At 49.6% G+C, this 27,410-nt stretch overlaps 1 protein-coding gene across 3 annotated transcripts in view; it reads left to right on the top strand.

The window, feature by feature from the left end:
* The first annotated feature begins 508 nt into the window (after window positions 1-508).
* The window catches only part of COL2A1 (collagen type II alpha 1 chain), a 64,952-nt gene continuing 38,050 nt past the window's right edge, over window positions 509-27,410 (top strand). Inside the window, exons 1-16 of one of the 3 annotated variants that reach the window (XM_065419334.1) lie at window positions 509-602; window positions 4,097-4,303; window positions 5,831-5,847; window positions 6,371-6,403; window positions 6,538-6,570; window positions 6,662-6,715; window positions 7,425-7,526; window positions 9,405-9,482; window positions 10,290-10,334; window positions 10,450-10,503; window positions 14,314-14,367; window positions 14,582-14,635; window positions 15,366-15,419; window positions 15,513-15,566; window positions 17,591-17,635; window positions 20,431-20,484. In XM_065419334.1, coding sequence (XP_065275406.1) covers window positions 509-602; window positions 4,097-4,303; window positions 5,831-5,847; window positions 6,371-6,403; window positions 6,538-6,570; window positions 6,662-6,715; window positions 7,425-7,526; window positions 9,405-9,482; window positions 10,290-10,334; window positions 10,450-10,503; window positions 14,314-14,367; window positions 14,582-14,635; window positions 15,366-15,419; window positions 15,513-15,566; window positions 17,591-17,635; window positions 20,431-20,484 — 1,032 coding nt within the window. Of the gene's footprint in view, window positions 603-4,096; window positions 4,304-5,830; window positions 5,848-6,340; window positions 6,404-6,537; window positions 6,571-6,661; window positions 6,716-7,424; window positions 7,527-9,404; window positions 9,483-10,289; window positions 10,335-10,449; window positions 10,504-14,313; window positions 14,368-14,581; window positions 14,636-15,365; window positions 15,420-15,512; window positions 15,567-17,590; window positions 17,636-20,430; window positions 20,485-27,410 lie in introns of all 3 variants that reach the window. The other 2 variants (XM_065419333.1, XM_065419331.1) reach the window with 2 other exon arrangements.

Raw genomic sequence — 27,410 nt, 5'->3', positions numbered from 1 at the left:
CCGCGGCGCGGCGCTTTGGAGAGGGACGGGAGCCGCTCTCCCTGCCCCATCCCTGCGTGCGTCTGGAGAGACACCGCGCTGCCCGCCGCGCCTCCTCGGGGAGGAGGTGGGGTAGGTAGGACCCTCCCCTCCCTTTCCTTTCCCTCCCTAACTTCGTGCCCCTTTTGGCTCCAGGGCTGCACTGAAGCGCTGGCAGGAGGAGGGGTCTCCAGCCCTGGGACGGGGCTCGGGGCTCAGGTTACAGCGCAGCTGGGGGGCAGTGGGAGGACTGAGATCTGGGCATATACACCGGCTCCTAGAAGGCAGAGGGGCCATCTAACTGCGGTGCCTTGGCCCAGAGCAGACGGCGCCGAGATTCTGCTGGGGCCTAGGTACCTTGGATTCTCCTGCTGTTTCCAAAATATAAGGGGGAATCGGCTGCATGAAGGCTCGGTAGTCACTGGGGAAACCAACCTCCTCCCTTTTCTCTCCTCCACACACAAAGGTCCTGCATGTCTAACATTTAGACATGTTCAGCTTTGTGACTTCAAGGACTGTAGTGCTGCTCGCAGCCACCCAGGTCATTTTACTAGCCGTTGTCAGATGTCAGGATGAGGATATCCGTAAGTTGCACCTTTTTCTTCTTTAAAATTGATCCTGAGAGGGAGAGGGGGGGGGAATTCGACACAAAAGCTATGGAAGAAAAGAGCGACACACAGAGAGAAATCGCTGCTTCTGGGAGGGAAAGATGGGGTGGTAGGAGCAAGTGTTGCAGACCTGGGAGAAGTGGCTTGAAAAGATAAGTACCTTAAGATCTGGAAAACTGGCCTCATGTTCTCCTGGTATTTGATCCTGAGCTCAGTGTTTTCCGTTGCTCCTCTTTAGATCTGCCTTTTCTCCCACTTTGTACCTTCCCTGGATTCTGGACACTGGACGAGGCTCACTGTTGAGCAATGACAAAATACTGACTGGTGAAGAAGCGTGTTCCTATTTGTTGTAATGCTTGGTTGCTTTCGAAGAGCATTGCAGTCGTGAATCCCCTCCTGTGTATTATTTCGGCTTTCATCCCCTTCCTTGAGTTGATTTCCACCCTGAAAGGGGCTTTCAGAGGCAAATATAACCCGGTCGGATCAGAACCCACCAAAGGGAGAACAAAATATCTCTCCGCCTCCTGCAGCGGTGAAAGAGTTAATGCAACAAAGCTGAGTGGGATGGGGGGGTTCACCGGGGGAGCCAGACAAAGGGGACATTCCGAGACAGACAAGCCAGAGTCTGAGACTTACAAAGAAAGACCTTTGTACAGCCTTTAACTTTCCTCCCCACCCCAACCCACTTCTCAGTTGGGGCTGGTGAGTAAGGTGCAGAAGAAGTTGATAGCTAACAGACTTTTTGTTTAAGGATCAGAAAGGAAATTCCCCCCCTAGAGGAGGCCACCTGGAGGATGAGAGACATGCCAGACACACTAGATAGATTGTCCAACTTCTCCTTCACCCTCCAACCCCCTCCCCCAAATCTGAACCCAAAGAGGAAAGCAAGGGGACACGTGGGGGAGTTCATTCCCACTCCCTGCCCCCCAACATTTTACCATTTTTTAAAAAAACAAAATGATCATCTTGTGCAATAGCTGCAGGATGTGACATTAAAGTCCACTGCACAGCCAGCCCTTCCCCCTACCCCAGAAAAATTTCTGGTCTGGCATATTATTCAGCCTGGAAGCTGGAAACTTTATTAGGTAGAAAGGATTTTTTCCCCCACTTGTTTGGGCAGGTTTCCTATTGCTTGAATTCCATCCCTGTCTCCATACGCTCCAGACTGTAAATCAATTGCAGGGGGAGAGAGAGTGCCTGAAAATGCCTCCTTGCTCGCCTGCTTCTGGGCCATGCTGTCTTTCCCACAACCAGCCTGAGATTCCAGCAAAAAAGGAGCTGAAATTCCTCCCATTCAGGCGCAAAGGAGTTGCTAGGCCGTTTTCAGTTTGCTTAGTTCGTAACAAAAGGATTGGATTTGTAAGATTTCTTAGTGAGACACCTCCATCCGACCACACACCAGGGAGGCTGGAACAATTTGTATAGTGGGGGTGCTGAGAGCCATTGAACCAAACTGTAAACCCTGGATAGGATGGAAACCACTTCAAGCCGGGGGTGCAGCAGCACCCCTATCTCCAGCACCTACGCCACATACACCCCAAGAAACCTCAGAAGTTGAAGGCTGCACTTTGGGAATCAGTCTATTTGTAGCAACGGGTGATTCTGTTTCCTTTTCCTATTCCTGGTAAAATGATACTGATCGGTTAATGAATTCCCTCCTACGTCTGCTGTAAAAGGATGATCTCCCCGCAGGAAAATTGATTGTACACCGAAACTTAGCAGAGTGGTTCCTTTAAGCTGCCATCTCCCGCCTTGTCTGCCCTCTCTAGTTTAGATTAAAGTATGTTTAGCATCCTTCAGCATGTGCTCGGATTCCTCAGGTGTTTCAGCACAAGGAAAGGGCATAACTGAGCATGCCTCGTGCTTTATTCTTCTCTAAAGCAAAGACGCACCCAGTTTCCCAGGAGAGGAACTTATTTTCTGCTCAAATGGCGTTAGCTCGTTTGGGAGGCTCATCTGCAAAAGTTTTCTCCAGGTCATGGAGGGAACTCAATTCCCCATTGTGAGCAGTTTGTTTGCATAGGGGAGATTGGCAGCGATCGCTTCCAGATGGAGTTGAAATGCTGCCCTTATTTATTTAAACGGGTTCCTAACAGCGCAACGTGAATTGAGCTCTGTGTGTGCTCGAGAAAAGGCCCATTCATGAGAGGAAGGGTCCCCTGGGCTCCCCAAGGTGCCCCAGCTCCCTGCACAAAGACCCCCCCTGTCATCTCAACTGCTTCAGACATTCACTTGGATGGGGGTGGGGGGGGGAGAGAAACAGATGTCAAAGAGGCACTTATATTTTTTATGGGTCTCCCCTTATCAAGAACCCTTTCTATTGAGCTGTTATAACTGGAATAATATTATAATGAACTTTCCCAACGGCAGTTGGATGCTTGTTCCTTTTGCATTTTTTGTGGCTCCCCCCCAAGCGCCCCCCATGGCTGCAGCCATTCTCCCCTGTCGCCCTCCCGGGCTCCTTGGCCCATTCATAGGTTTCACTTTGATTCAGTTTGTTTTTCTTTGATGGTGTTTTGATTAGAAAAACAGCCTTTTCCTGGAGAGACTGAGCCAGGGCTGTTGCTGTTTGTTCATCACAGGGTTCGGTCTGCAGTGTGCATTCCAGACGCGGCCAGGGGGCATTTAAAGAACCTTCTTTGTTACTTTTCTCTCCACCTTTTCCCCGGTTATATTTTTTTTCTGGTGAATGAGGTTAAACAAAGCGGACTGGTGTAACCCTGCCCCTTCTGGCAGCGCCAAGAAAGGGAATCCAGACTTGATTCTCCTGCCTTTCTGCACTGGTGTAAATCCAGAGTAACTCTACTGGAGCCAATGGAATGACACCAGTGTTGAACTAGTGTGAAACCCAGTTCAGGCCTGGTGTGCTGGGAAAGCGCACAGGCCCCTGTAGAAAAGAGACACAGGGGGTTTGTGAAGGAGGCACAAGAGGGCTGAGCTGAGTGTGACCACAGTGGACATGGCTTGTGGCTGCTACGAACTCTACCTGACTCACGGGCACAGCTGCGTCGTCAGTTTCGCTCAGCGAAAGTGACGGGGATGGGAAATTAAGAAAGTGCCAGGTGGGAAGCCTTGAACCTTACAGCTGCGTCAACAGCAGAAGGGCCCTGGGCCTTTAGGACAGTTCTTCCTCATAGTATCCCTTTGGGGAGGCCGAAGAGCTATGATCAGGCCTCTTTGTTTTGCTCTGCCTCTGGAGTGGCCAAGAGCTCCATGTACTAATCTGTGAGATGTCTAAGGAAGATGGGAGAACCAGAACCATCCCGCCCGGGAGCTGGCAGGGAGCTGGCTTGGACCGTGAATGTGGGAGGTTATTTCTATGCCCTATTGCAATTGCTATGGGATTGCTGTAACCGATGCTGATGGTATGACCCTGTTTCTCTCTCTCTCCCCCTTTTGGTTTTCTCCCTTTTGCCTCCCCTCCCACCGCGTCTCATTTCCCCCCTTCCCTTCCTTTCCCTTCGGCACAGAGGAGGCAGGCAGCTGTGTGCAGCATGGGCAGAGGTATAGTGATAAGGATGTGTGGAAACCCGAGCCCTGCCGGATCTGTGTCTGTGACACTGGGACTATCCTCTGCGACGAGATAATCTGCGAAGAAATGAGAGACTGTCCCAGCCCCGAGATCCCCTTCGGAGAATGCTGCCCTATCTGCCCAACTGACCAACCTGCTGTCAGCGGTCGTAATTTATTTATTTCCCTTCCATAAATAAATTACTCGAGATAATTGCAAAGATCGATAGCCCCCAATGGATGAGCACCCAGCAAAAGACGGGGACATCCATGAGACCTCGCTAGGAAAGGCCACTTCTTATGGACTCAGTTGGGTCTGTCTCTTTGCCTAGGCTGTAGAAGGTCTGAAATAACAGTTTGGTCAAATCACAGATGAGAAGAAAGATAATTAACATAATCAATTAGTCCAACAGCCCCGATTCTAAAGATATCGTAGTCATTACTAAGGCGGCAAGACAGCACCAAAGCTGTCTCTGCCCTGACGGTGAATCAAGTCTCTCTGCACCAGAGAAGCCTTATTTAAATCCACAGTCCGCAGATTTCTAAGCCATGAAGGCGGAAACTGGACAGTGCTAAGTACATAGTGCATGGGATTTTTTGGGGTTTGGTTTCTTAGTATTTAACCACTACACCGGGGTCAGAAATTGCAGGGTGAGCTGAATAGGAATAGCACCTACAATAAAGGCTTTGGAAATCTTGCTGTGATATAAAAACATGCCTTCTGGTACTAGCAAAGATCAAAACGCCTTTTCTTTTAATTTTAATACTTCCTCCAAAATGACCTTGAGCCCAAGTTATGTAAGAACTCCCAAGTTCAAGGGGGTCATGGGTGGTCCTGAGAGACAAAGGAGAGGCCAGGCCTCCATGTAGGTCAGAGTTCTGTGCCTGGCTTTGTAAAAAACTCACCGTGCAATGTTCAGTTTCCTTAGCTGCGAAATGGGGATGGGTAATAAAACTCCCCCAGCCTGGGGCATAATTCACTCCCATTTGTGAAGTGTTTTGAGATCCTCAGCTGAGCCCAGTAGCTATTTCAGTGCCACTGTTTCGAGGACCTTCTCTGTTCTAGTTCCATCAAAAGCAGAAGTCGCCTTTTTTAACCCTTTGCTGATACAGGCTACCTTTCCAATGCCCCCCTTGCGCCCCCCTCTTTAATTAGGAAATGCCTTCGAGCCTGCAAGTGTCAGCGAAGGGTTGAGAGCAAATGTTAACATTTTCCCCTGAAAGGCAATCATGTTGATTTGGACCTGTGCTGAACGTAGCTTTTAACGCCTGCCTTTTTTGGTCTTTTCCTTGTTTTTGGTGGGTTTTTTTTTTTTAACCTACTTTTTTGTCTGAGTGCATTATTCTTTGGCTGCTTCATAACCATGCCCCGGTCATTTCTGGGAGGGCAAAGTGCTTAGCCCACCATAGACCTGAAATTTTCGCCACCTGCCATTAGCCATTCGGAAGCCTATTATCCCACAATGCTTTGCATGAAGCCTTGCCTGTCTATGTGAAATGCTGGCCAATTTACCACCCCTCCAGCAGAGCAGTGACAGCAATACTCAGGCAGTTGGGTGTAGAGGAGAAACTGACGTTACCCCAACCACATCCCTCCCTGGCGTCTTATCCAAGGCCTTGTCGTGTGCATCTTTGTGTGCTTAAATGATGGGTTTCCTCATGATGCTGACACTTTCTCTCTCTCATTTCAACAGGGCAACCTGGCCCCAAGGTGAGATCATTGTTAGTATTGTTCATCATGACCACCGGGACATTTTTCCTTCTTTGGCCTTTATTACAGTTCCATGGGTGTAGCGTTCCGGATTCTGGTCTCAGTTTACACTTGTCAATGAGGAGTGACTCCACCGGAGTCAGTGGCGTGACACCAGTGTAAGGCTGGTGGAAGTGAAACAGAATTAGACTCCAGATAGACACACAAGTTGTACCATTTTAATTACACCGGTCTAGTTAAAGCGGTGCCACCCGGCAGTGTGGATGCAGTTATACGGTGCTTATACGGTATAGCTTATTCCCATATGGATAGTGGGACAGTTACTCATGTGCTTAAAGCGCAGAGCGCGCTGAAGTGCTCTGCTCAGTTCTTTGCAGGATTGGGCAGACACACAGGATGGGGATTATCTGCATTTCTGTGATGGGTCTAGCAATGGGCTAGGCAGGGGGTGGGATGTATAATCGCATACATCAATTGTGTGCAGAATTGTCAGTGTTCTAATTCCAGCTGCTTTGCATTGCAGGGACAAAAAGGGGAACCCGGTGATATTAAAGATGTAAGTTTGAATCTGAGTTTTCTACATGTCCTCCATTCATTTCTTTCCCATAGTGGCGTGTAGGGCGCGGTGAGAGACTCCCGTGTGAGCTTCCTTCTCAGCTGAGTTTTCCTATGTTTCTGTCTCCCACCCAGGTCGTAGGACCAAGAGGACCACCTGGACCACAGGTGAGTAGCTTCCTTTCTCTATCACACTGTTTGAATGTTTGTGGGCAAAACATTGGAGACTATTGAACTCCTCTTGTCTCACCTGTTTCAGGGACCTGCAGGGGAACAAGGACCAAGGGGCGACCGTGGGGATAAAGGAGAAAAAGTGAGTTTAAGACAAAACAACCAACACGGAGCACAAAACAAAACAAACCAGGGGTTAAAATACTTCCAAAAGCATTGGTGTGACACATCCCTTCTTAATATTACTGCCTCTTCACACCTGAATAATAGTCTTTCAGATTAAACTGTAATCTCATCGGGGCAGAGAACTTGCCATCTGTGATGAGGATGATGTCTAGGGGACTCAGTCATGGACCGGGACCCTGTATATCTAAAGCACCACGGTTCCATTACGGTGCTATATTAACAATAACTAAGCTCCATAACAGTGGTATTAATTAATGTAATTAATGTGTAAAATGATTACTATATGCTGTGAGTTGCCTACATTCAGATGAATAAAGCACCACTCTGTATGACTAATAAGGATGCTCAGTCCTTAATGACTGGTAATCTGTCATTGATAATAAGTTATTAATAATAATTAATGATGTGTAATTAACACACACTGTGGGCCATTGACATCCCGATGAATAGGGCACCACTCTGTATTCATAATTATACTTAATGCATAACAATAATGGAGCATATAGAATTAATAATTGATTACAAATAATCAAATGGTATGGAATTAATAATATACACTGGGAGCCTTTTGCATTCCAAGGACTCATGTCACATCAGGGCGCAGACTGTAATTAGCTTTTCCTGGGTGTCTGTCTGAAGTCACCTTTCTTCTTTGTTCCTTGTAGGGTGCTCCTGGCCCTCGGGGTAGAGATGGCGAACCTGGTACCCCTGGAAACCCCGGACCCCCAGGGCCCGCGGGTCCCCCAGGGCCCCCTGGGCTTGGCGGAGTGAGTATCCTCAGGTTGTTTTTTTTGTTTGTTTGTTTTTGAACCTTCACATCCAGGACATGTGGCTGCACAGACTGATTGAAAGGGCCTTTTGAGTGTGTCCCGATACTGTATAATTCAGCTGGAGTCACTGATTCGATAGGACTATTTATGTCATTTTAGGGCTCCTATGAAAAATTAAATAACAACATTTTCGATTATTCAGAATGCAAGACTTTTTATCATCTAACTTGCTTCCTCCCCATTAGTTATTTGTTTTGCAGCTACTGAGCCCCCACCCCCGCTGTTAGACACTGTGCAGACATCCAGTAATAAAGGCCTTTATTGCTCTAGCATTTCACTGGCTCACAAGTCAATTTCACCACTGTCCCTGGTCAGTTTCACTCTAGGGTGCCCTTTGCACTAGCCCACAGCTGCAGCAAGTGGGAGCAAACATTGCATGGGAATATTTAAAGTTTCACTAATGTTCCTAGTCTGTTGCTTTCATGAGGTAGCCCAAGGCTACAAATACCACAAGGGAATCTTTTAGTACTTCACTTCTGTTCCTGGTCAATTTTACTCTGTGATTCCCATGCACTAGCCCAACCCTGCAGTGTGGAGGGGTAGGGGGGCAGGTAGATACCACATGGTGATAGCTTAAAAAAAAATCCAAGGAAACATTTCTGTTGGTCTTACCTTGTACAAGACCAAGCTTATTGTTTGGTGCAAATTTAACTTAATGGTGCCCCATTGAAAGGCGCATTTTAATTACCCCAAATGCTGTTCACTATGTTTAGATTCACTGTGCCTGAGTTTTCTAAACTCCTAGTCTTTCAGATGAATGAATCACTCCAGATTTATGAGGAACTGTTGGGCAGTTTCTTTAAAAAAATAAAAAACTACACCGAATGATTTCTGTTTTTGGAAAGGTTTCAGAGTAGCAGCCGTGTTAGTCTGTATCCGCAAAAATAACAGGATTACTTGTGGCACCTTAGAGACTAACAAATTTATTAGAGCATAAGCTTTCGTGGGCTACAACCCACTTCTTCGGATGCATATAGAGTGAAACATATATTGAGGAGATATATATACACACACATACAGAGAGCATGAACAGGTGGGAGTTGTCTTACCAAGTCTGAGAGGCCAATTAAGTAAGAGAAAAAAAACTTTTGAAGTGATAATCAAGATAGTCCAGAACAGACAGTTTGATAAGAAGCAAGTGTGAGAATACTTACAAGGGGAGATAGATTCAATGTTTGTAATGTTATGATTCCTGATGTCAGATTTGTGTCCATTAATTCTTTTGCGTAGAGACTGTCCGGTTTGGCCAATGTACATGGCAGAGGGGCATTGCTGGCACATGATGGCATATATCACATTGGTAGAGTGCCCTTCGCTGTCTCTGTTAGAAGCAAAACATAATCAGAGCAAATGACGGTACTGAAATCGTTTGGCCATTTTAAATGATTTTTTTCTTACTCTTCAAAGAAAGTTCTCCCCTCGAAATATCACCAGATAAAAAGGCTGACCCTGAAGTAATAACCCTGAGGAAATTTAAAATGAAATGTCGGAACATTTTGCATATTTACTACAAATCGATGTCTAGCAAATAACAGGTCTAAAAAGCCTCATTTTGATTTTTTTCTGAGATGTGGAAATGGTTGCTTATCAGCTACAGGGAACGTTTGGTTCACTGGTTTGTTGCTGATCAGGTTACACTGGCTTGTCTGTTTTTCCTAATGGATCCAAATACTTTACCAATATTAATACTTTAGCAAAAACTTTAGGGTATCAGTAGTTGTGATCACTTTGCAGCCCGCATGCCCATCGCATGGCTTGACTGATCATGAACCAGAATCCCACTCAGATGCGTCTGTGCTTTGGTCTTGTTTGCAGAACTTTGCTGCTCAAATGGCCGGAGGATTCGACGAGAAGGCTGGTGGCGCTCAGTTGGGTGTGATGCAGGGACCTATGGTAAGATAGATCTCTGCTTCCTTTTAGCAACTGGGACACTCTTCGTGGGAGGCCTGATATTTAGGGTTGAAGTTGACAGGAGCTGGGGGTTGCTCAGCAACTTGAAAAATCCGGCCATGAAATCACAGCTTGATATTATCTATGAGCCAGATCCTCAGCTGTAGGAATTCAGCACAGCTCCATCAAAGTCCACGCTGAATTTCACCCACCGAGATTCGGCCCCTATCGTCCCAGCCACAACACACTAAAATTACTATAAAACGGTTGCATAACCAAGGATTTACTTAGCACCAAGATGACTTAATTGCTTCTGCTTCTGCTCTGCTTGCCAGGGCATCCCAAGTCACACGCCAACTTGTTTAAATAGACTCTCCCGGGAGGGAAAGTTATAGAACGTTTTGTTTAGGGGTTGGTCTCTGTAACTTTTGGACCATGGCTGAGGAATGCATGACAGCAGCTACTGTTCTTCAAGATCCCACAAGATTTCCAGCAGGAAATTTCTGCTCTCCAGCCTTTCTTGGCAAGCAGTAAATGAAAAGCAGGGCTTAGTAAACATGGCTACGGTCCAGGAGAAAGCATGCTGCTTTTTTTTTTTTCCCCCCTTCCAAGTAGCTTCTAAAGGAAAAATCGTTCTTGGTGATGTCTCCGGAGGGGCTGAAAACAAAAGGGACGATTTCAGAATATTCTCTTGCCGAGGGGGAAAGTTCCTTGTTCTTTATGGGCCATCAGCTGAAACCGCTCACCCCCTTTCGCTGCGGGGGACTTAGAGATTTTCTTAATGACGGTGATTTTTGTTTCCCAATGTAGGGACCTATGGGACCGCGAGGACCTCCGGGACCATCGGGAGCTCCTGTAAGTACCTGCTCTTTCTGGAGCAATCTGTCTCGCTGGGGGTAAAATAACATAGCGAATATATAGAGCATCATTCTTGAGATGGCTAACGAGGCTCCTTTGCTGTATGTTGCAGGGCCCTCAAGGATTTCAAGGCAACCCTGGAGAGCCTGGGGAACCTGGATCTTCTGTGAGTAACCAGCACCTTCGCTTTTGGCCAAAGAGGCTGTGACACGGCACAAATTGACACCTCAGTTACCCATGTAAACGGCCAACACCCCAGCTGCACCCGCAAACGTCCCAGAAACGTGAGCCCTACATTAGAGCTGCCTTGAGGAATTCCAAAAGGTCTCTCCACCAAGAGACCCCGATGCCAACTTCTCTGAGCAGAAATCACGCTTCTCTGAGTCTCCGCTATGATATCACTGATAATCAAAGCTGGGGTGATCGACCGAGGAAGTGCTTAGATTAGAGACGTAGGCCGAGGTGTTCAAAGGGGCCTAAGAGATTTGGACGCGCAGTTCCCAGGATAACTAATGGGGATTGGGCTTCTAATTCCTGGCGGTGGATTTGAAAAATCTCAAGCCTCGACTTTAGACACAGGAGGCTGATGAACAATGTGATGAATAGAAAGGAAACAGAATTAATGGGACAGATTCTGACTCACACAAAGACCATGTACACTGTTCTGGCCACGTAAGGTGCCAATAAAGTGGGTGCCCATTTAGTTCACTCCTACTTTAAGGCTTCTTTGGATTGCTCAGGTGGTGCAAAGGGGCCTTAGTGCCCATGAGAATCAGGCTCGGTGTGTGTATCTTAGGGGCACAGGGCGTGACAAGGATGTGCTCTGACGCTGTACGCCGGAGAAGCTGCGTGGTTGGTGGCAGCGATGGTGGGGGAGGCGAAGTTGTAAGTCCAGACACAGTCGGTCGCTTTGCATGGCAGGATGACAAAAGGACAAAGGGGCTCAGCTCCGATGGTGATGGAGAGACAGGGGGAAGGATCTAGGAAGCAGGGGAGCCCAGTCAATGTAATATACGGAGATGCTGGAATTAGGTATTTAATCCTGTATCTGTCTCACATTGGTTTGGAGCGGCACAACTGACTGCAAGGCGTCGCTCAATGTGGCTCTGTGCTGGTATCACTGTAGCACCTGGGAGCCTAACAGACACTAATGGATGTTATCCTAAAACAGGTAGAGAAAAATAACTCCCGATTTTAAAGACAGGGAAACGGAGGCACTGGGTTGATTAAGTGACTTTCTCGAGGCCACCCAGGGAGTCTGTAGCAGAGATGGGAATAGATACCCCCTGCCTCCAGGATGGCTGAGTGCCCTACCCACGAGGCTATCCTTCCTACCCATGCACCTATGACCATGGGTAATTTATATAGTGGGGCACCACAGGGCTTGGTGTTAGATTCAGTCCTGTATAATCTCTACATTAATGGTCTGGGAGGCAAACAGCCCATTAATGAGGCTGGGAGATGAGACTACATTTGGGAGAGTTGCAAACAGCAGTCAGGAACGGGAAAAATTTGTGATAGGCCTGGAAAATAGCAACCTAAGATGCAGCGTGAACAAATGCTAATCCATTGGGCAGGGATGGGGTAGGAATGCTCCAAAGGACCACAGTAAAGGATCATCTAATCCATTCCTCACTCTAGCCTGTTTTGGGTCATTCTTTACGCTAATGGGTTTTTTCCAGTCCTGCCAAGCAGTGGGGCTTCAACTGCTTACCCTGGAAGCGTCCTATAGCAGATCTCACTATCAGGACATTTTCCCCCCTCCAATGTTCCAACCTGAATTTTTCCTCTTGTTCAGTTTCATCCCATCCCTCCTTAGTCCTCGTCCCAGCCAACTAAGGGGAGGGAGGAACCGACCATGTGAAAAGACACAGAGAGGCAAGATAATCAGCCATTTGGACAGGCGTTTGCAATGCAAACAGGCCGTGCAGTTTGGAGCTGCATCTGCAGAGACATCCTAGGGCAGAGAAATTAGAACACTTCTCGAATGCTTCCGCACAATGGTTCTTAACCTGGGGGTCACGACCCACCCGGCCCTTGCTAAATGCAGGGAATAGGTGGATCTATCCGTGGTACTTATCCAGCCCCCACCACGGTAGCTTCTGAAGTAGGGAAGTGGTGTCAATCCCATTTTACGGCTGCGGAACTGAGAACTAAGGCTCAAATCCTCAAGGGATCACCAGACACCCATTGATTTCCCACCTTTGAGGATTCTGGACTGAGTGACTTGCCCAGGAGCTCTATGCCAGCCCAAAGGGTTGAAGCCAAACCATTCTTCATTGTGGGGGGGGGTGGCTAGGTAGATCCCGGTTCAATGGGGGGGTGGGGGAGGGTATGGAAATAGAGGAGAACCGGTGCTCTATTATGACTTTACCCAGTTGGGGGCTGAGCGTTATCGGCAAATTGGAGGGAGTTCAAAGAAGATCGATTGGGTGTAGGGGCCGTTGGGTTAAGAGAAAGGATTCAAAGAGCTTTGCTGAGCAATAGCTAAGGAGAGGGAGATAAAAACAGTCCCATGAGTATAGTTCTATTGTTTCTTCTGACTTAGACACTCCATAAGTGGGAGCAGCTGTCCTCAGATCAGCGCGCGCGGGGGTCAGATCCACAGCTAGTTTATATCGATGTATCTCCATGGATGCCAACTTTGAGTTACACCAGCCGAGGATCGGGCCCGTTTAGCTTGCTCCAGGGGGTTATCCCAACGAGGAGCAATGAGAGGAAATTAACGAGGGAGTTAGAATTGGGATGAATGTCAGGAGAAACTTCCTGACGGTGAGATGGGTCAGGCGGTGGAATCTTCTTCCAAGGGCAGGGGTGGGTCTTTGGAAGGTAGGTTACGTAAACCCCTAGCAAGTTGGCGCTAAGTGGGGTAATGCTACGGGGTAGAGTCCAAAACTGGGATCAAGGAATATCCATTCCAAGAGGAGCTTGGCTTTAGGCAGGCAGTCTGAGCTGCCATTTGCAGTCTACAACCTTGCTCTGACAAAACACATGGCAGTGTCTTTAATGGGGAGAACTTTGCTCTTGTGTCCCGTCAGGGCACCTCTGGCAACATGGTGCCCCACCGTTGGTTCAGTGCTGACGCACAGAGAAGAGCCCCCTCTGCTGGTTCACTGATCCTGCTTCCTACAGAAGTCGTAGCTTTCCTTGGAGGTCTCCCCTGCAGGCCAACGCCACTTAGCCTTTCAGAGCTGCCAAGCTCGCAGCTAGAGGTTTTATGGCTCTGTTTATTGCACACCGCCCAGGGAAGCAGAGGGTATTTGGGAGGAGCCCCTTGGCTGCTGTAGATTTCCAGAGAAAGTTTCCAGCTCGTGGCCGGGACAGTGGGGGGAACAGGGCTAACCTGCTCCTGGGCTCAGTGGCCCAGTTCAGCAAAGCCCCGACCCTGATATTTCCAGTGCGTGATGTCACCATGCGGCAGTGTGATGTAAACATGACAGCACGACACCATCCCAGGCTGGCCCAGAGCACAGGCCGCTTGGGAAAGTAGCTGGACTTCTCTCTCTTCCTCTGCCTTACTGGCCAATTTCTTCCCTTGCCAGCTTTCTCTGGCCACCTGAACCCGGGGATGGACTCCCAGAACCTGGGCTCTTCTGAGATGGAGAGTGATGTTGGAGTCTGCCATATGCATGCTCCCAGGGAGGCTGGTTTTAGCTGGGCCCGAATGATTCGGTCTTTTTTGGAAGGGTTCATGAGCTTCCCCCATAACTCTTTGCCTAGCCCCAGTGCGGAATATTGGGAGTCCCCAACCCACAGACCCAGCAAAAAGGCAGGTGATTTGTAGTTCCCCTTTGAGATAATGTTGCCTTCAAAGCCCATTAGCCGAATTACCTCTTGCCCCGTCGTGTGACGACCCCAAGCCCCCAGACCCCCTTGATGATACAGATTGTTGTGACGCAATTAAAAAAGGTTCTGATTCTCTCTGAATGCCCTGCCTGCCTTGCACATGTCACACTCGCTCTGTCTGTCCTTCTAGGGTCCAATGGGTCCCCGAGGGCCTCCCGGACCCCCTGGAAAACCCGGTGATGATGTAAGTATTCTGTAGCCACTCGTTTCTTGCAGGGTAGCTTCTGCCAGCAACTGACATCAAAGCTGGCTGGAAGGCAAGCAGCCAGCGTGCAAAACGGAAGGCATCAGTGAGCAGAGCAGAGGGTTTTGCCCCCTGCTTCTTGCTAGGCTGTGCCTTGCTCCAAGATCGCTCTGAAGGAAGCTAAGGGATTTTCTTCTCTCTCTTTCTCTCTCAGGGTGAAGCAGGCAAACCCGGCAAATCTGGTGATCGCGGATCCCCTGGCCCTCAGGTATAGGGCTCCAGGCTCTGAAGTCCAGTAGATACCGATGCGTCCCAGGGGCACGGCAGGATGGCAGGAAGGCCGCAGTCACCAGCCCAGCTCTCTTGTCTCCTTTGTTATTTAACCAGGAGAAGTTGGGGGAAATGAACCATTAAAAAACCTAATGATTTTTGCCAAAGAGACGTCAGGTTGTTACCACCGGAGGGGGGCTCAGGGCTGCAAAATTCAGACCGAAGGCTAGACTCGGATTTAAGTCCCTGCCCACTAATGATCGGGACAGTGGGCTTCTGAACTTCCCCAACGATCCCGGCAATTCAGATGCAGGGCTTTGGTTCAAGCCCGTCACAGACAATTCTCCATGGTGTAAGTTGGCATAGCTCCCTCGATTTACCCCTGCTGAGGATCTAGCCCTATAGACTACCCTGCTCTGGCTCTACATATTACCCATTATGGTCCTATATGTGACCCTGATCTGGCCCTCTATGTTACTCTACATGGCCCTATATATTACTGGAATATGGCTCTATATATTACCCCATAATCTGATTCTATATGTTAGTCTAATCTGGCCCTATATGTTACCCTGATCAACAAAGCACAGTAAGAATCCTTTACTTTCTGTTCCTGGAGCATGTTAATAATATAACATCTGAGCATACTGGAGAAACTTGATCGGTTTTTGCCCCCCTCTCTATTCCCTGCCTTTCGTTTGGACTGACCCCCCTTGCTTTCGTTTCAGGGTGCGCGAGGCTTCCCAGGAACCCCAGGTCTCCCAGGAGTCAAAGGTCACAGAGTAAGCACGTGTGGTTATGACTTGCGCAGCATCGTCTCTTCCTTTTGCTCGAGTTCGCTGGGAGAGTAACCACGACTTTGCTTCTCTCCCTAGGGTTACCCTGGGTTAGACGGCTCCAAAGGAGAAGCAGGAGCTGCCGGTGCTAAGGTGAGGCGTTTAGCCAACAGGATTCCGGTTTTTATCATCTGAAACGAAACCGATCACTGGGAAGTTATTAGTATGGCTATTTATTACATGCATTACGGTAGCGACTAGAGGGGGAAACTTGAGATCAGGGCCCCATTGTGCTAGGCGCTGCATAAAAACATAGTGAAAGATAGTACCTGCCCCAAGGAGCTCACAGCCTGAATAGAAGGAGAGCCGGTGGGATAAAGGTGCTTGCCCACGGTCACACAGGAAGGCAGTAGCAGAATCAGGATTTGAACTCAGGTTGGCTGAGTGACTCAGCTAGCGTACCTGGTGTTCAGCCCATTTCTGGCAAACATCTTTTTGTGAGGCAGCCAGGTGCTGGGGTGATAGGCCCGGTGTAGAAACCTAGATAGATAATTCAAGGCAGGTTAGACAGAATAGAATAGATAGATGAGAGACCTGGAATCAAGTAGCTACATCAATATAGATCCTGAGATTAGACAGAGAGACGAGCATGTCTTTAACTCAAGACCAGATGCCTTCCTGAAAGACGTGCGTTAGTCAAACACAAGTTATTGCTCTCAACAGAGGGGTAAATGGGTGAAATGCCTGTGATTTCCAGGTCAGACTAGATAATCTAACGGTCCCTTCTGGCTTTAAATGCTATGAATCTATGACTCTGTGTATGGGGATAGATATAGATAGACAGATGTGGGTCTTGTGTATGGGGATGGATAGATAGATAGATTAGATAGAGGGAGTGTATGGGGATGGATGGGTAGATTAGATAAATAAAGGGGGTGTATGGGAATGGATGGGTAGATAGATGGGGTGTTTGGGGATAGATAGATAGATAGAGGGGGTCTCTGGGGGTAGATAGATAGAGGGGGTGTATGGGGATGTATGGATAGATTAGATAAACAGAGGGGGTGTATGGGAATGGATGGATAGATAGATAAACAGGGTGTTTGGGGATAGATAGAGGGGGTCTCTGGGAATAGCTAGATAGAGGGGGTGTATGGGGATGGATAGATAGATTAGATAGAGGGAGTGTATGGGGATGGATGGGTAGATTAGATAAATAAAGGGGGTGTATGGGAATGGATGGATAGATTGATGGGGTGTTTGGGGATAGATAGATAGAGGGGGTCTCTGGGGGTAGATAGATAGAGGGGGTGTATGGGGTTGGATGGGTAGATTAGATAAATAGAGGGGGTGTATGGGAATGGATAGATAGATAGATAGATAGATAGTTAGATAGATAGATAGATAGATAGATAGATAGATAGAGGGGGTCTCTGGGGGTAGATAGCTAGAGGGGGTGAATGGGGATGGATAGATAGATCGATCGATCGATCGAAGGCCTTTGATCTGATAAATATCTCAGTACTAGAGATCAGCTCCGTTCAACCCTACAAGATGGTGCCGGGAATATGAAATGGGCAGGGCCAATATTAGAAGCAGAGAGAAATGTGACTAGTGCTACTTACTGGTGCTCATTGTCTATCCCTCCCCGCTGGCCACGCAGGAAAGCTGTCTCCACAGTCCGGTACCCTGCTTCCACTTTCCCGCTAAGCATCTCCCTTAGCCGCTTCAGTGTCCATGGGCTTCAATGCAGCGTCTGTGTTTCCCCCGCCAAGGTTGTTCCCATTTATAGCTCTCCTAGTAGTGCCCCACCCCAGCAGTAGCATCTAATCCATCTCCTCCCTAATAGACGCCCTGTAATCCATTTCCATGCCCTCCCCCTTCAGCAGCACCCCCTAGAACATCCCACCCCTCCTGGCAGAATCACCCACCCCCTTTCCCGCTTTCCAGCAGCGAGAGCTGGTGCTGACAGGGTGTGTATGTCCACCCTGTTTATAGCTATGGATGCAGCATGAGGACCCCAGTGGTCATTTCATGGGGATTTCTTTCGCCTGCATGACTCCCCCGTGGGAATCAGGGTGGGGGCTTGTAGCATTGGAGCACTGACTCTGCCTCTCTATAGGAATCGGGGACAAGGGCAAGATGGGACTTAATTCTCTTTGCCTCTTACATTCTAGGGCGAAGCTGGATCACCGGGTGAGAATGGTTCTCCTGGTCCCATGGTGAGTACAAGCCTCCCCATTATTATTATTTATATTATAGCAATGCCTGGGGGTGGGCCCATTGTGCCGGGTGCTGTACAAACCTCAGCCGAGATCAGGGCTCCGTTGTGTCAGGCGCTGTACACCTCAGCCGAAATCAGGGCCCCGTTGTGCCGGGTGCTGTACAAACCTCAATCAAGATCAGGGCCCCATTGTGCCGGGTGCTGTACAAACCTCAGCCGAGATCAGGGCCACGGTGTGCCGGGTGCTGTACAAACCTCAGCCGAGATCAGGGCCCCATTGTGCCGGGCGCTGTACAAACCTCAGCCGGAATCAGGGCCCCATTTTGCTGGGCGCTGTACAAACACAGAGTGCGAGACAGGCCCTGTCCCAAAGAGCTTAGACAAAGGGAGGGAATGGTAATGACTTGCCCAGGATAACCCTCTAATCCCGACATCCCCGTACACCTGATGTTTCTCTTTCGGGTAACTCTGCTCTGATTGTTATTGTCTGTTTGGGCAACAAAATGGCAGATGAATTTTGATGTGGATAAGTGCAAAGTAATGCACACTGGAAAAAATAATCCCAACTATACATACCAAACGATGGGGTCTAAATTAGTTGTTACCATTCAAGAAAGAGATCTTGGAGTCGTGGATAGTTCTCTGAAAACATCCACTCAATGGGCAGCGGCCGTCAAAAAAGCGAACCGAATGTAGGGAACCATTAGGAAAAGGAGAGGTAATAAAACAGAAAATGTCATAATGCCACTATAGCAATCCATGGTACGCTCACACCTTGAATACTGTGTGCAGTTCTGGTCTCCTCATATCAAAAAAGATATATCAGAATTGGAAAAGGTGCAGAGAAGGGCAACAAAAATGATTAGGGGGCTGGAGCAGCTTCCGCATGAGGGGAGATTAAAAAAACTGGGTCTGTACATCTTAGAAAAGAGACAACACAGGGGGATATGATAGAGGTCTATGAAATCATGAATGGTTTAGAAAAAGTGACTAGGGAAGTATTATTTACCCCTTCACATAACACAAAGAACTAGGGGTCTCCCAATGAAATTATTAGGCAGGAGGTTTAAAACAAACAAAAGGAAGTCCTTCTTCACACAATGCACAGTCAACCTGTGGAACTCCTTGCCAGGGGATGTTGTGAAGCCCAAAAATATAACTGGGTTCAAAAAGAATTAGATAAGTTCCTGGAGGAAAGGTCCATCAACGGCTATTAGCCAAGATGGTCAGGGACGCAACCCCGTGCTCTGGGTGTCCTTAAAACTCCAACTTCCAGAAGCTGGGACAGGACAACAGGGAATGGATCACTCAGATTTGCCCTGTTCTGTTTATTCCCCCTGAAGTGTCTGGCATTGGCTGCTGTCACAAGACAGGACACTGGGCTAGATGGACCACTGGTCTGGCCCAATCTGGCCGTTCTTATCTTATTATTATTTATCACTACTAGGCTCAGCTGAGATCAGGGCCCCCCTCAGACGGGTGCTGTATAAACGCAGAGTGAGATAGTCCGTGCTCAAAGACCTTAGGCCTAGATTTTTAAAAGTATTTAGCTGTTGCTGCACTCAGCGTCCCGATGCCTAAATGATTTAGAAGCCTAAATCTCATTTTTAAAAGGAATTTAGGCACTTAGGAAAAAAATCTGGGCCTTAAAGTCCAGACAAGAGGGGAAACTGAGGCACAGAGCTGACTTGCCCACGGTCACATGGCAGGCCCAGAAATAGAACCCAGGTGTCCCGATTCCCTGGCCAGTGATCTAGCCACTGGACAAGCCTGCCTCTGTTAATATTTGCATGGATATTTGTAACAATCCTGTGCTGAGAAGGGCAAAGGGGCAGGACCCGAATCTCTTCAGTCCCGCCCAATGTCTCCCGCCTCACAGAAAAGCAGCCCCAAACCAGCTCTCACTGTCAGCAGGAGCTTTGGCACTCACTAGACATGAAGCACATCTGGCTGGTTAAAGCCTTCTCACCTCTCAGCCCCAGGGCAGGGCAGGATAGCAGTCTGATCTGCTGCCAGAGTCACATCACGAAGGCTGGGTCACGGCCTGATTTTCATTTAGGTTATGGCTGCATTGTAAACCTGGGTTTATAATTGCTGGACCCGGCTCTCACAGCCGTGCGAATGCGTCCACCCTGCGCTACACAGACCTTCAGACTGAGCTCTGCGGCTTGACCTGCATCCACACTGCAAAATGACTGGCCTTGGAACTGAGCCACAGTGGGTCTCGGGCTCTGACTCACCCTCCTAGCAGGATCTTGGGACCCAGGTCCTGAGTGCTTGTCAACCCGAATCAGGCTGACGTGTGTGTGGACAGAAGCGGGGCTTGGGCTCAAATCCTGAGACAGACCCCAGGCTTAATGTGTAGACATTCTGAGAGCACCCCTTGCACAGGCCAATGTAAAGCTGATGTAAATGCTCTGTGCTGGCCCTGCTCCCAGCTCCACAGAATAGGGGCTGAAGTGGGAGATGTGGCTGGAGAACCCTGCATTATGGCTACTGTCAGCTTTCCATGCCAGTGGGAGGCAATGGGAAGCAGAGTGAAAGCTAGAGCAACCCCAAGGCTGCTTGAACTTATACCAGGGTCACAGCTCCAGAATACAAGGAGTGCAAAGGGTGCTTTGAGGTGTAGGAAATGAGGATCAGGCTTAGCCGGATTTCTTTGATGTACCCTTTATAGTTCATTCTGATGTAACTAAAAAGGCGCTGCGCCATGGAGCTTGAGAGCACACAAAAGGTTTGCGATGAGAGGACTGGAATAAGACAAGCCTCATCATTTTCATTGCTGTTTTCCAGGGGCCCCGTGGTCTCCCAGGCGAAAGAGGACGTCCTGGCTCATCCGGTGCTGCTGTGAGTATTAAAGTTTCCTTCCATACTGCCTGGTCTTCCCGGCCCCTGCAGCCAAGTGCTGTGCAATAACAAACCAGGACAATCATAGTAACTAACCACCATCATTATCATTCCCTGCAACTCCTCCCACACAGCGAAACGTCCCCTCTGCTCCCTCTCAGGGAAGGGATCTGGTCCCTGAGTCGCACAATACCGCTACTTTGGGGAGAGCTAGTTGGGAAATTATTCTTTTTCCCTATGAGAAATTTTGACAAAACCATCACTTTTTTCCCTTCCCATCAAAACAATCTCAGGTTATTGTCAAAAAGCCCTAAAACCAAAATATTTTGGTTTAAAAATGTTTAGTTGTGGGGGAGGGTCCCACAAAAATTTGCAAGAAAATGGACAATTTTCGGGGGGAAGTTGCATCAAAAAATGCCATTTCTCATTGCGGTGGAAAAATTGCAATCAGCACTAATCACGGGGGCCCCTCTTCTGCCCTGAATGAATGGGAAACTCTTTAATACTTTAGACAAGAGAAGAATCCTGGTCAATCCCAGGTCCGAAATAACCAAATATAATCTCCTTCCAAAATGACACTTCAAGCTCCTATTGGCATTACCCAGGTCAGATTTCCAAAGTGTTCAGCTCCCACTTAGGCAGCAAAATGAGCGGCTGGTTTTTGAAAAGACCCAAGCACGCTGGGTGCATGTTGGTTGCTGAGCACTCTTGAAAATCGGGCGTGACCCCGTTCCTCCATTTGTGTCACTTCCTTGCAAAGAGCCCCCCTCTTTTGATTGGTTATTCATCTTTAAGTCCTACCCTCCATTAATTACTCAATTTAGCCACGCCTCCATGTTGTTGTCATGGCGAAATCCCAGAAAGAGGCAACACAGACATTCCAAGAGAGAATATATATATATATATTTAAGTTCTGATTTGGGGGCGGGGTTGTTTCTTGTTCGGCATAAAGCGAAAGACGATGCTGACAGTGGGAGCACATTGGAATTAAACGGCTTCTGCTGTTATCAGTTTCTATGACAACACTATAGATTATAGGGTAAAATTTTCAAAGGTGCCAAGGTGATTTGGGAGCTTAAATCCTTTTTTTCATGTCACCGAGGTGCTTAGGAGCTGCTATCTCCTTGAAAATCAATGGGATTTGGGCGCCTCTGGGTAAAATGTTCAAAAGAGCCCAAGTGATTTAGGTGCTTAAGTTACCTGGGCGCTTACGTCCCATTTTCAAAAGTGATGTTGACACTTAGGAGCCCAAGTTATATTGGAAGTTGGTGGGATTTAGGCTCTTCAGTGCCTAAAGCACTCCAGAAAATGGAACTTAGGCTCCTAAGTCACTGAGGTGCTTCGGACATTTTTATCTTTAGTCTTTAGCTCTCATTGTTCTACTCGGATACGCCTGCGAAGGTGTCCATTGAATAAGGGACTACCACAGGCATCCCTCTAGAGCAGGGGTGGGCAAACTTTTTGGCCTGAGGGCCACTTCGGGGAATAGAAATTGTATGATGGGCCATAAATGCTCACAAAATTGGGGTTGGAGTGCAGGAGGGGGTGAGGGCTCCGGCTGGGGGGCAGGCTCTGGGGTGGGGCTGGGGATGAGGGGTTTGGGGTGCAGGAGGGTGATCCGGGCTGGGATCAAGGGGTTCGGAGGGTGGGAGGGGGATCAGGCTGGGGCAGGGGGTTGGGGCGAGGGGAGAGGCTCAGGGGTGCAGGCTCCGAGCGGCGCTTACCTCAAGTGGCTCCCGGAAGCAGCGGCATGTCCCCCCTCCGGCTCCTACGTGGAGGCACGGCCAGGCGGCTCTGCACACTGCCCCATCCGCAGGCACCCCTGGCACAGCTCCCATTGGAGCGCCAGAGGGGGCCAGTGGTGTGCATAGGAGCCGGAGCAGGGCCATGCCGCAGCTTCCGGGAGCCGCATGGAGCGGCCCCCAACCCAGCTCCCCAGCAAGAGCTCGGAGGCCAGCTTAAAACGGATCCAGCCCATGGGCCGTAGTTTGCCCACCCCTGCTCTAGAGTGAGAGGATTCCCAGTAAAGTCCAGTTACGCCACTGGCATCTTGGTCCTAAGCAGATGTTCAGGCTGAGATTTTCAGTCACTTAGTGGGGATTTGGATGGCTGGTTCCCATTAAAATTCACAGGCAATTGGAGCAACAGGCCCCCTAAGCAAGATCTGCGAACAGCTGGCTGGCCTGATCTCCCTCCCAAGGGATGGTTTCTCTCTCCTCTCAAGCAATTCATTGGTGAATTTCCACCCCCTTCTGGCAGCTCGGGGCTTTGCAAAGATTAAGGACAATCCTGTTGCAAGGATCTGTCCTGGCAGAGACCAATTTCCAGCAGGGGGGGAATACTGTGTTCTGTGGACTAGCGATGAGGGTGGGCTCTGTGCAGCGTATTGCCCCATGAATCATGCTGTCCTGCAGTGAGCTGCATCCCACTGCTTGCTTTGCTTGTTTGCTGTGCTGGGTTCAGGCCGCCCAGTGGAGGCATGTGCTGCATTGCCTCAGATCGTATTACAGCGGGGCAACGTGGTGTTGCATCGGTGTTCCGCCTCACAGTGGGCTGCAGAGGGCTGCAGGAGAGAGTGCAGGGACATGCACTGGGCTGCAGAAATTAGAGTTCATCGGGCTGCAGCTGGCTGCAGGATTGAGTGCAGGGGCGTGCATCAGGCTACAGGAATCAGCGGAGAAAACTGCATTGTGCTACGCTGAGCTGCAGCAGTCAGTGCAGGGACATGCATTGGGTTGCAGCAATCAGCGCAGGGCTCTGCATTGTGCTGCAGTGAGCTGCAGGAGTCAGCGCAGAGACATGCATTGTGCTGCAGTGAGGTGCAGGAGTCAGCGCAGGGACATGCATTGTGCTGCAGTGAGGTGCAGGAGTCAGCGCAGGGACATGCATTGTGCTGCAGTGAGCTGCAGGAGTCAGCGCAGGGACATGCATTGTGGTGTAGTGAGGTGCAGGAGGTAGTGCAGGGTGAGGTGCAGGAGGTAGTGCTGGGACATGCATTGTGGTGTAGTGAGCTGCAGGAGTCAGCGCAGGGACATGCATTGTGCTGCAGTGAGCTGCAGGAGTCAGCGCAGGGACATGCATTGTGGTGCAGTGAGGTGCAGGAGGTAGTGCAGGGACATGCATTGTGGTGCAGTGAGCTGCAGGAGTCAGCGCAGGGACATGCATTGTGCTGCAGTGAGCTGCAGGAGTCAGCGCAGGGACATGCATTGTGGTGTAGTGAGGTGCAGGAGGTAGTGCAGGGTGAGGTGCAGGAGGTAGTGCTGGGACATGCATTGTGGTGTAGTGAGCTGCAGGAGTCAGCGCAGGGACATGCATTGTGCTGCAGTGAGCTGCAGGAGTCAGCGCAGGGACATGCATTGTGCTGCAGTGAGCTGCAGGAGTCAGCGCAGGGACATGCATTGTGCTGCAGTGAGGTGCAGGAGGTAGTGCAGGGACATGCATTGTGCTGCAGTGAGCTGCAGGAGTCAGTGCAGGGACATGCATTGTGCTGCAGTGAGGTGCAGGAGTCAGCGCAGGGACATGCATTGTGCTGCAGTGAGCTGCAGGAGTCAGCGCAGGGACATGCATTGTGCTGCAGTGAGCTGCAGGAGGTAGTGCAGGGACATGCATTGTGCTGCAGTGAGCTGCAGGAGTCAGCGCAGGGACATGCATTGTGGTGTAGTGAGGTGCAGGAGGTAGTGCAGGGTGAGGTGCAGGAGGTAGTGCTGGGACATGCACTGGCAAGCACCTTGCTGCACAACTGGCAGCATTGCCCTGTGTAGTGTCAGATTGTGTCGGGCCTCCTGGTTTGCAACAACAAGATGCACTGGGTTGCCTCTGGCTGCGTGTGCTTCACCACAGCGACTCCCATTAGATTGCGATGAGCTGAATGTCCTTCAGAGCCACGGAAGCTGGTGTTTTCAATGGGCCTAAGAGCTGACGCACCCAAGTCCCATTAAAAGCCGCTGCAAGATAGGCCCCTAACGCCCCTCAGTCGTGGGTAACTCTGCCCTGGCTCCACTGGGAGGCTCGGGAGCTGCTAATGAGCTCTCCCAATGCTTCAGCCCCTGGCCGTGCACCATGTCTGCCTGACATGACCGACCCTGACATCTCCCCGGGCCCCTGACGCAGGCCCTCTGCTTGCAGGCTACAGGGAGGTGCTGTCTTCTTCAAGGTCGTGGGTATATTGTGCCATGGAGTATGCAATAAGGGTGAAACTCAGCCCTGGGCAGAGGGCCCGGGGCCAGGCCTAGACACTCAGCGAAGCCCTGGGAAGCTAGGTCAGCTTAACTGTGGCACTCAGGGGGTGTGAATTCTCTCCTGAGCAACACAGCAAGGCCAAGCTCCATTTTCAGCATGGTAAGAAGAGTAAAGTTCTGTCCCTTCGCTAATTAAACGTGCTCGAGAGCTATCGCAGTGTGATCGATGCGAGAGGGAAGCAGGCCCTTTATCTGCAGTGGAAGGGTCAGGCACAGGAACCTGGCTTTGGAAAGACTCTGCATATTTAGGAAACGTTTAGGGACGGGCACCCTGTGCAGGGCTGATCGAAAGCCGATACAGGAGCTCTCTGTGTTGCATAGAAAAATCGGAGGTACAGGCGCTCTGGGTATTGTTTAGCAGATCTGAGCGTTGCATAGGAAAACAGTAGGTGTGTTGCTTAGCAAAGCTGCAGACACAGGCGCTTTCTGCGTCGCATGGAAGAGGTGTAGCTACAGGCGAGCTGTGCATTGCTCAGCAAAGCTGCAGACACAGGCGCTGCAGTACCCGGTAGGCCCGTCGTGCCTGGACAAGTTTCCTACATTTTCTCATAAGTCCCCAGGGCTTCCAGCTGTCAGCTGGTAACATAGCGTAGCATAAAAATCCCCCCCACCTCCATTCGCTGAGCACATGAAAGCCCCTGGAACGGCTGGGAAGTTCGGCAAGAGATTTTGGCCCCAGCCCCTGATTCCTGCAAGGCGCCTGTTGAGCGCCTTGAAGCCGATGAAGAGCCAGGGAAGATACTTTTGTATCATACCGATAAGGGTGGGTGAACATGGTGGAGCCCTGCCATCCCCCTGATAGCCCCAGCCCGATGGGAGTTAAGTGCCTAAATACCTTTGAGGGCCTGGGCCAAAATTTCCCTGAGGGGATCTGCCTCCTGGTGGGCCACATGCATCTTGGAAACAGCTGTTGCTGGCCTCTGTTAGTGTCAACGTTACACCAAGGTCTGTAACATAAACCATCCACACATGGCCAATCCAGGCTGGTGTGGAATTCAGCATCAGTGTGAACTGAGACTTTGGTACCCAGGACACAGCCCGGACCACGTCAGCCTTTGCTGACAATCTTTGTGTTGCCAACTCTGGCAATTTCATTGTGATATTTTGTGGTTTTCTGAAAGCCCCAGCTACTGGAGTCATGGGAATATGAGAGACGCTCAGCTTTCACTTTAAAAAAAGCAGCAAGATTCTAGCCATCATGGTTGCAGAGAAAAGCTTAAAAACGTGACCCCTGTGCAAAATAAACCGGAAGACAAAGAAAAAGACCCAGAATTCATAATTTTTAAGCCAATCTCATCTTTTTGAGGCCTGACTCTTGACAGCTCAATGTTTAGGACTGACAATTCTAGATCCTTAGGGGGGTTGGTTTGCTACATCGACAGACCCACAGAGCCAGACTGGAAAGAGCTACTTGGGCCCAGATCTGCAGTCTCCAGCCCCCAGCTAACACAGGGATGTTTTTCACAATAAAGGGCTTTTGTCCAGCCCAGGGCACCTCCTGCTTCCCCCGGGACTTCGCTCCGTGGCCTAGTAAAGCAGATCTAAGTCTGAAGAAATGTCTCCTGGCATTGCAGGCTTTCATCTCATTTCCTCCTTATGCCCCCTTTCCTCTGGGTAATGAATTCCTCACGGCAAGGCTCCGCGGATACTTTTTCAGCTGTCTGTTTAAGCACAGCACGGCTGCTCCCCAGACACATCAAAAGCCTGATTCCGCTCTCCGTGCGCGCTGGTGTCAAGCCATCAGCGGCAGTGGACTTCCTCCAAGATCAGGAGGGCTCCCCTTTATTGATCCCCTGTAGTGCGTCTGGCGCTTTCGCAGCGGCTGCCTGGTGCAGGAAAGGAACAATGGCTGCTCGGCTACTCGGTCTTGTGCTTCACTGTGGACTAGCGGCTTGCAGGGGGATGCTGAAATCCATGCTCAGTCTAGCTCGGTTTGAGGAAGACGGGCCAGATGCTGAGAATCAGGAGTACAGAAGTCAGTGGAGTGACTCCAATGTGCAAACACTGGTCGAGGTGAAACTGGAATCAGGCCCTCGGAGTGTAAAAGAGCAACTCCAAATCCTCAGCTGCTGTAAACTGGTGCGTCTCCATTGCCTTTGATGGAACTACAGAAGATTTACACGAGCTGGGCATCTGGTTAACTGACACCATCTAAGGAACTGGCCCCACTGACTTCTACTCCCTATTTAGAATACACTGGTAAAGGAAGGTATGCTTTGCCGGTGGGAGTTCCTACACAGCGCCTCCTAGGGGCCGTAGCTTAGGATGCCAGCCCATGTGGAGACAGAATGTTAAACCTACACTGTCCTCGCTGCATCAATGCAACAGCCCCCAGTGGCTTGCAAAAATCCCTCCTGCTTTCTGCATCTGCCCTCAACGCTTTACCTGGAACGGAGTCACAGCCCATCACCGCCCTTCTTTTAAAATCTAAAGGGCCAGATTCAGCCCTGCTCCATTTAAACCGACGGATTGACACCAGAAGTGAATTTGGCTTAGGAACTTGTGCGGCCCGTTGGCTAACCCCTGCCCTCTTTGCGCCCACATCCCCTAAGCAGATATTGTCTGGACCGGCAGAGTAACGCGACGCTGGTTGCTGTCACCCTCTTATTATGAAGGACCCAGCTGAGATCAGGGCCCCACCGTGCTGGGTGCTGTACAAACATATAGCAAGAGACACTCCTTGCCCCA

This window comes from Emys orbicularis, chromosome 19 (assembly GCF_028017835.1).
Source record: "Emys orbicularis isolate rEmyOrb1 chromosome 19, rEmyOrb1.hap1, whole genome shotgun sequence".
Lineage (NCBI taxonomy): Eukaryota > Metazoa > Chordata > Testudines > Emydidae > Emys > Emys orbicularis.
Note: the sequence above shows the minus strand (reverse complement) of the source record. Positions and strands in the feature narration are given on the sequence as shown.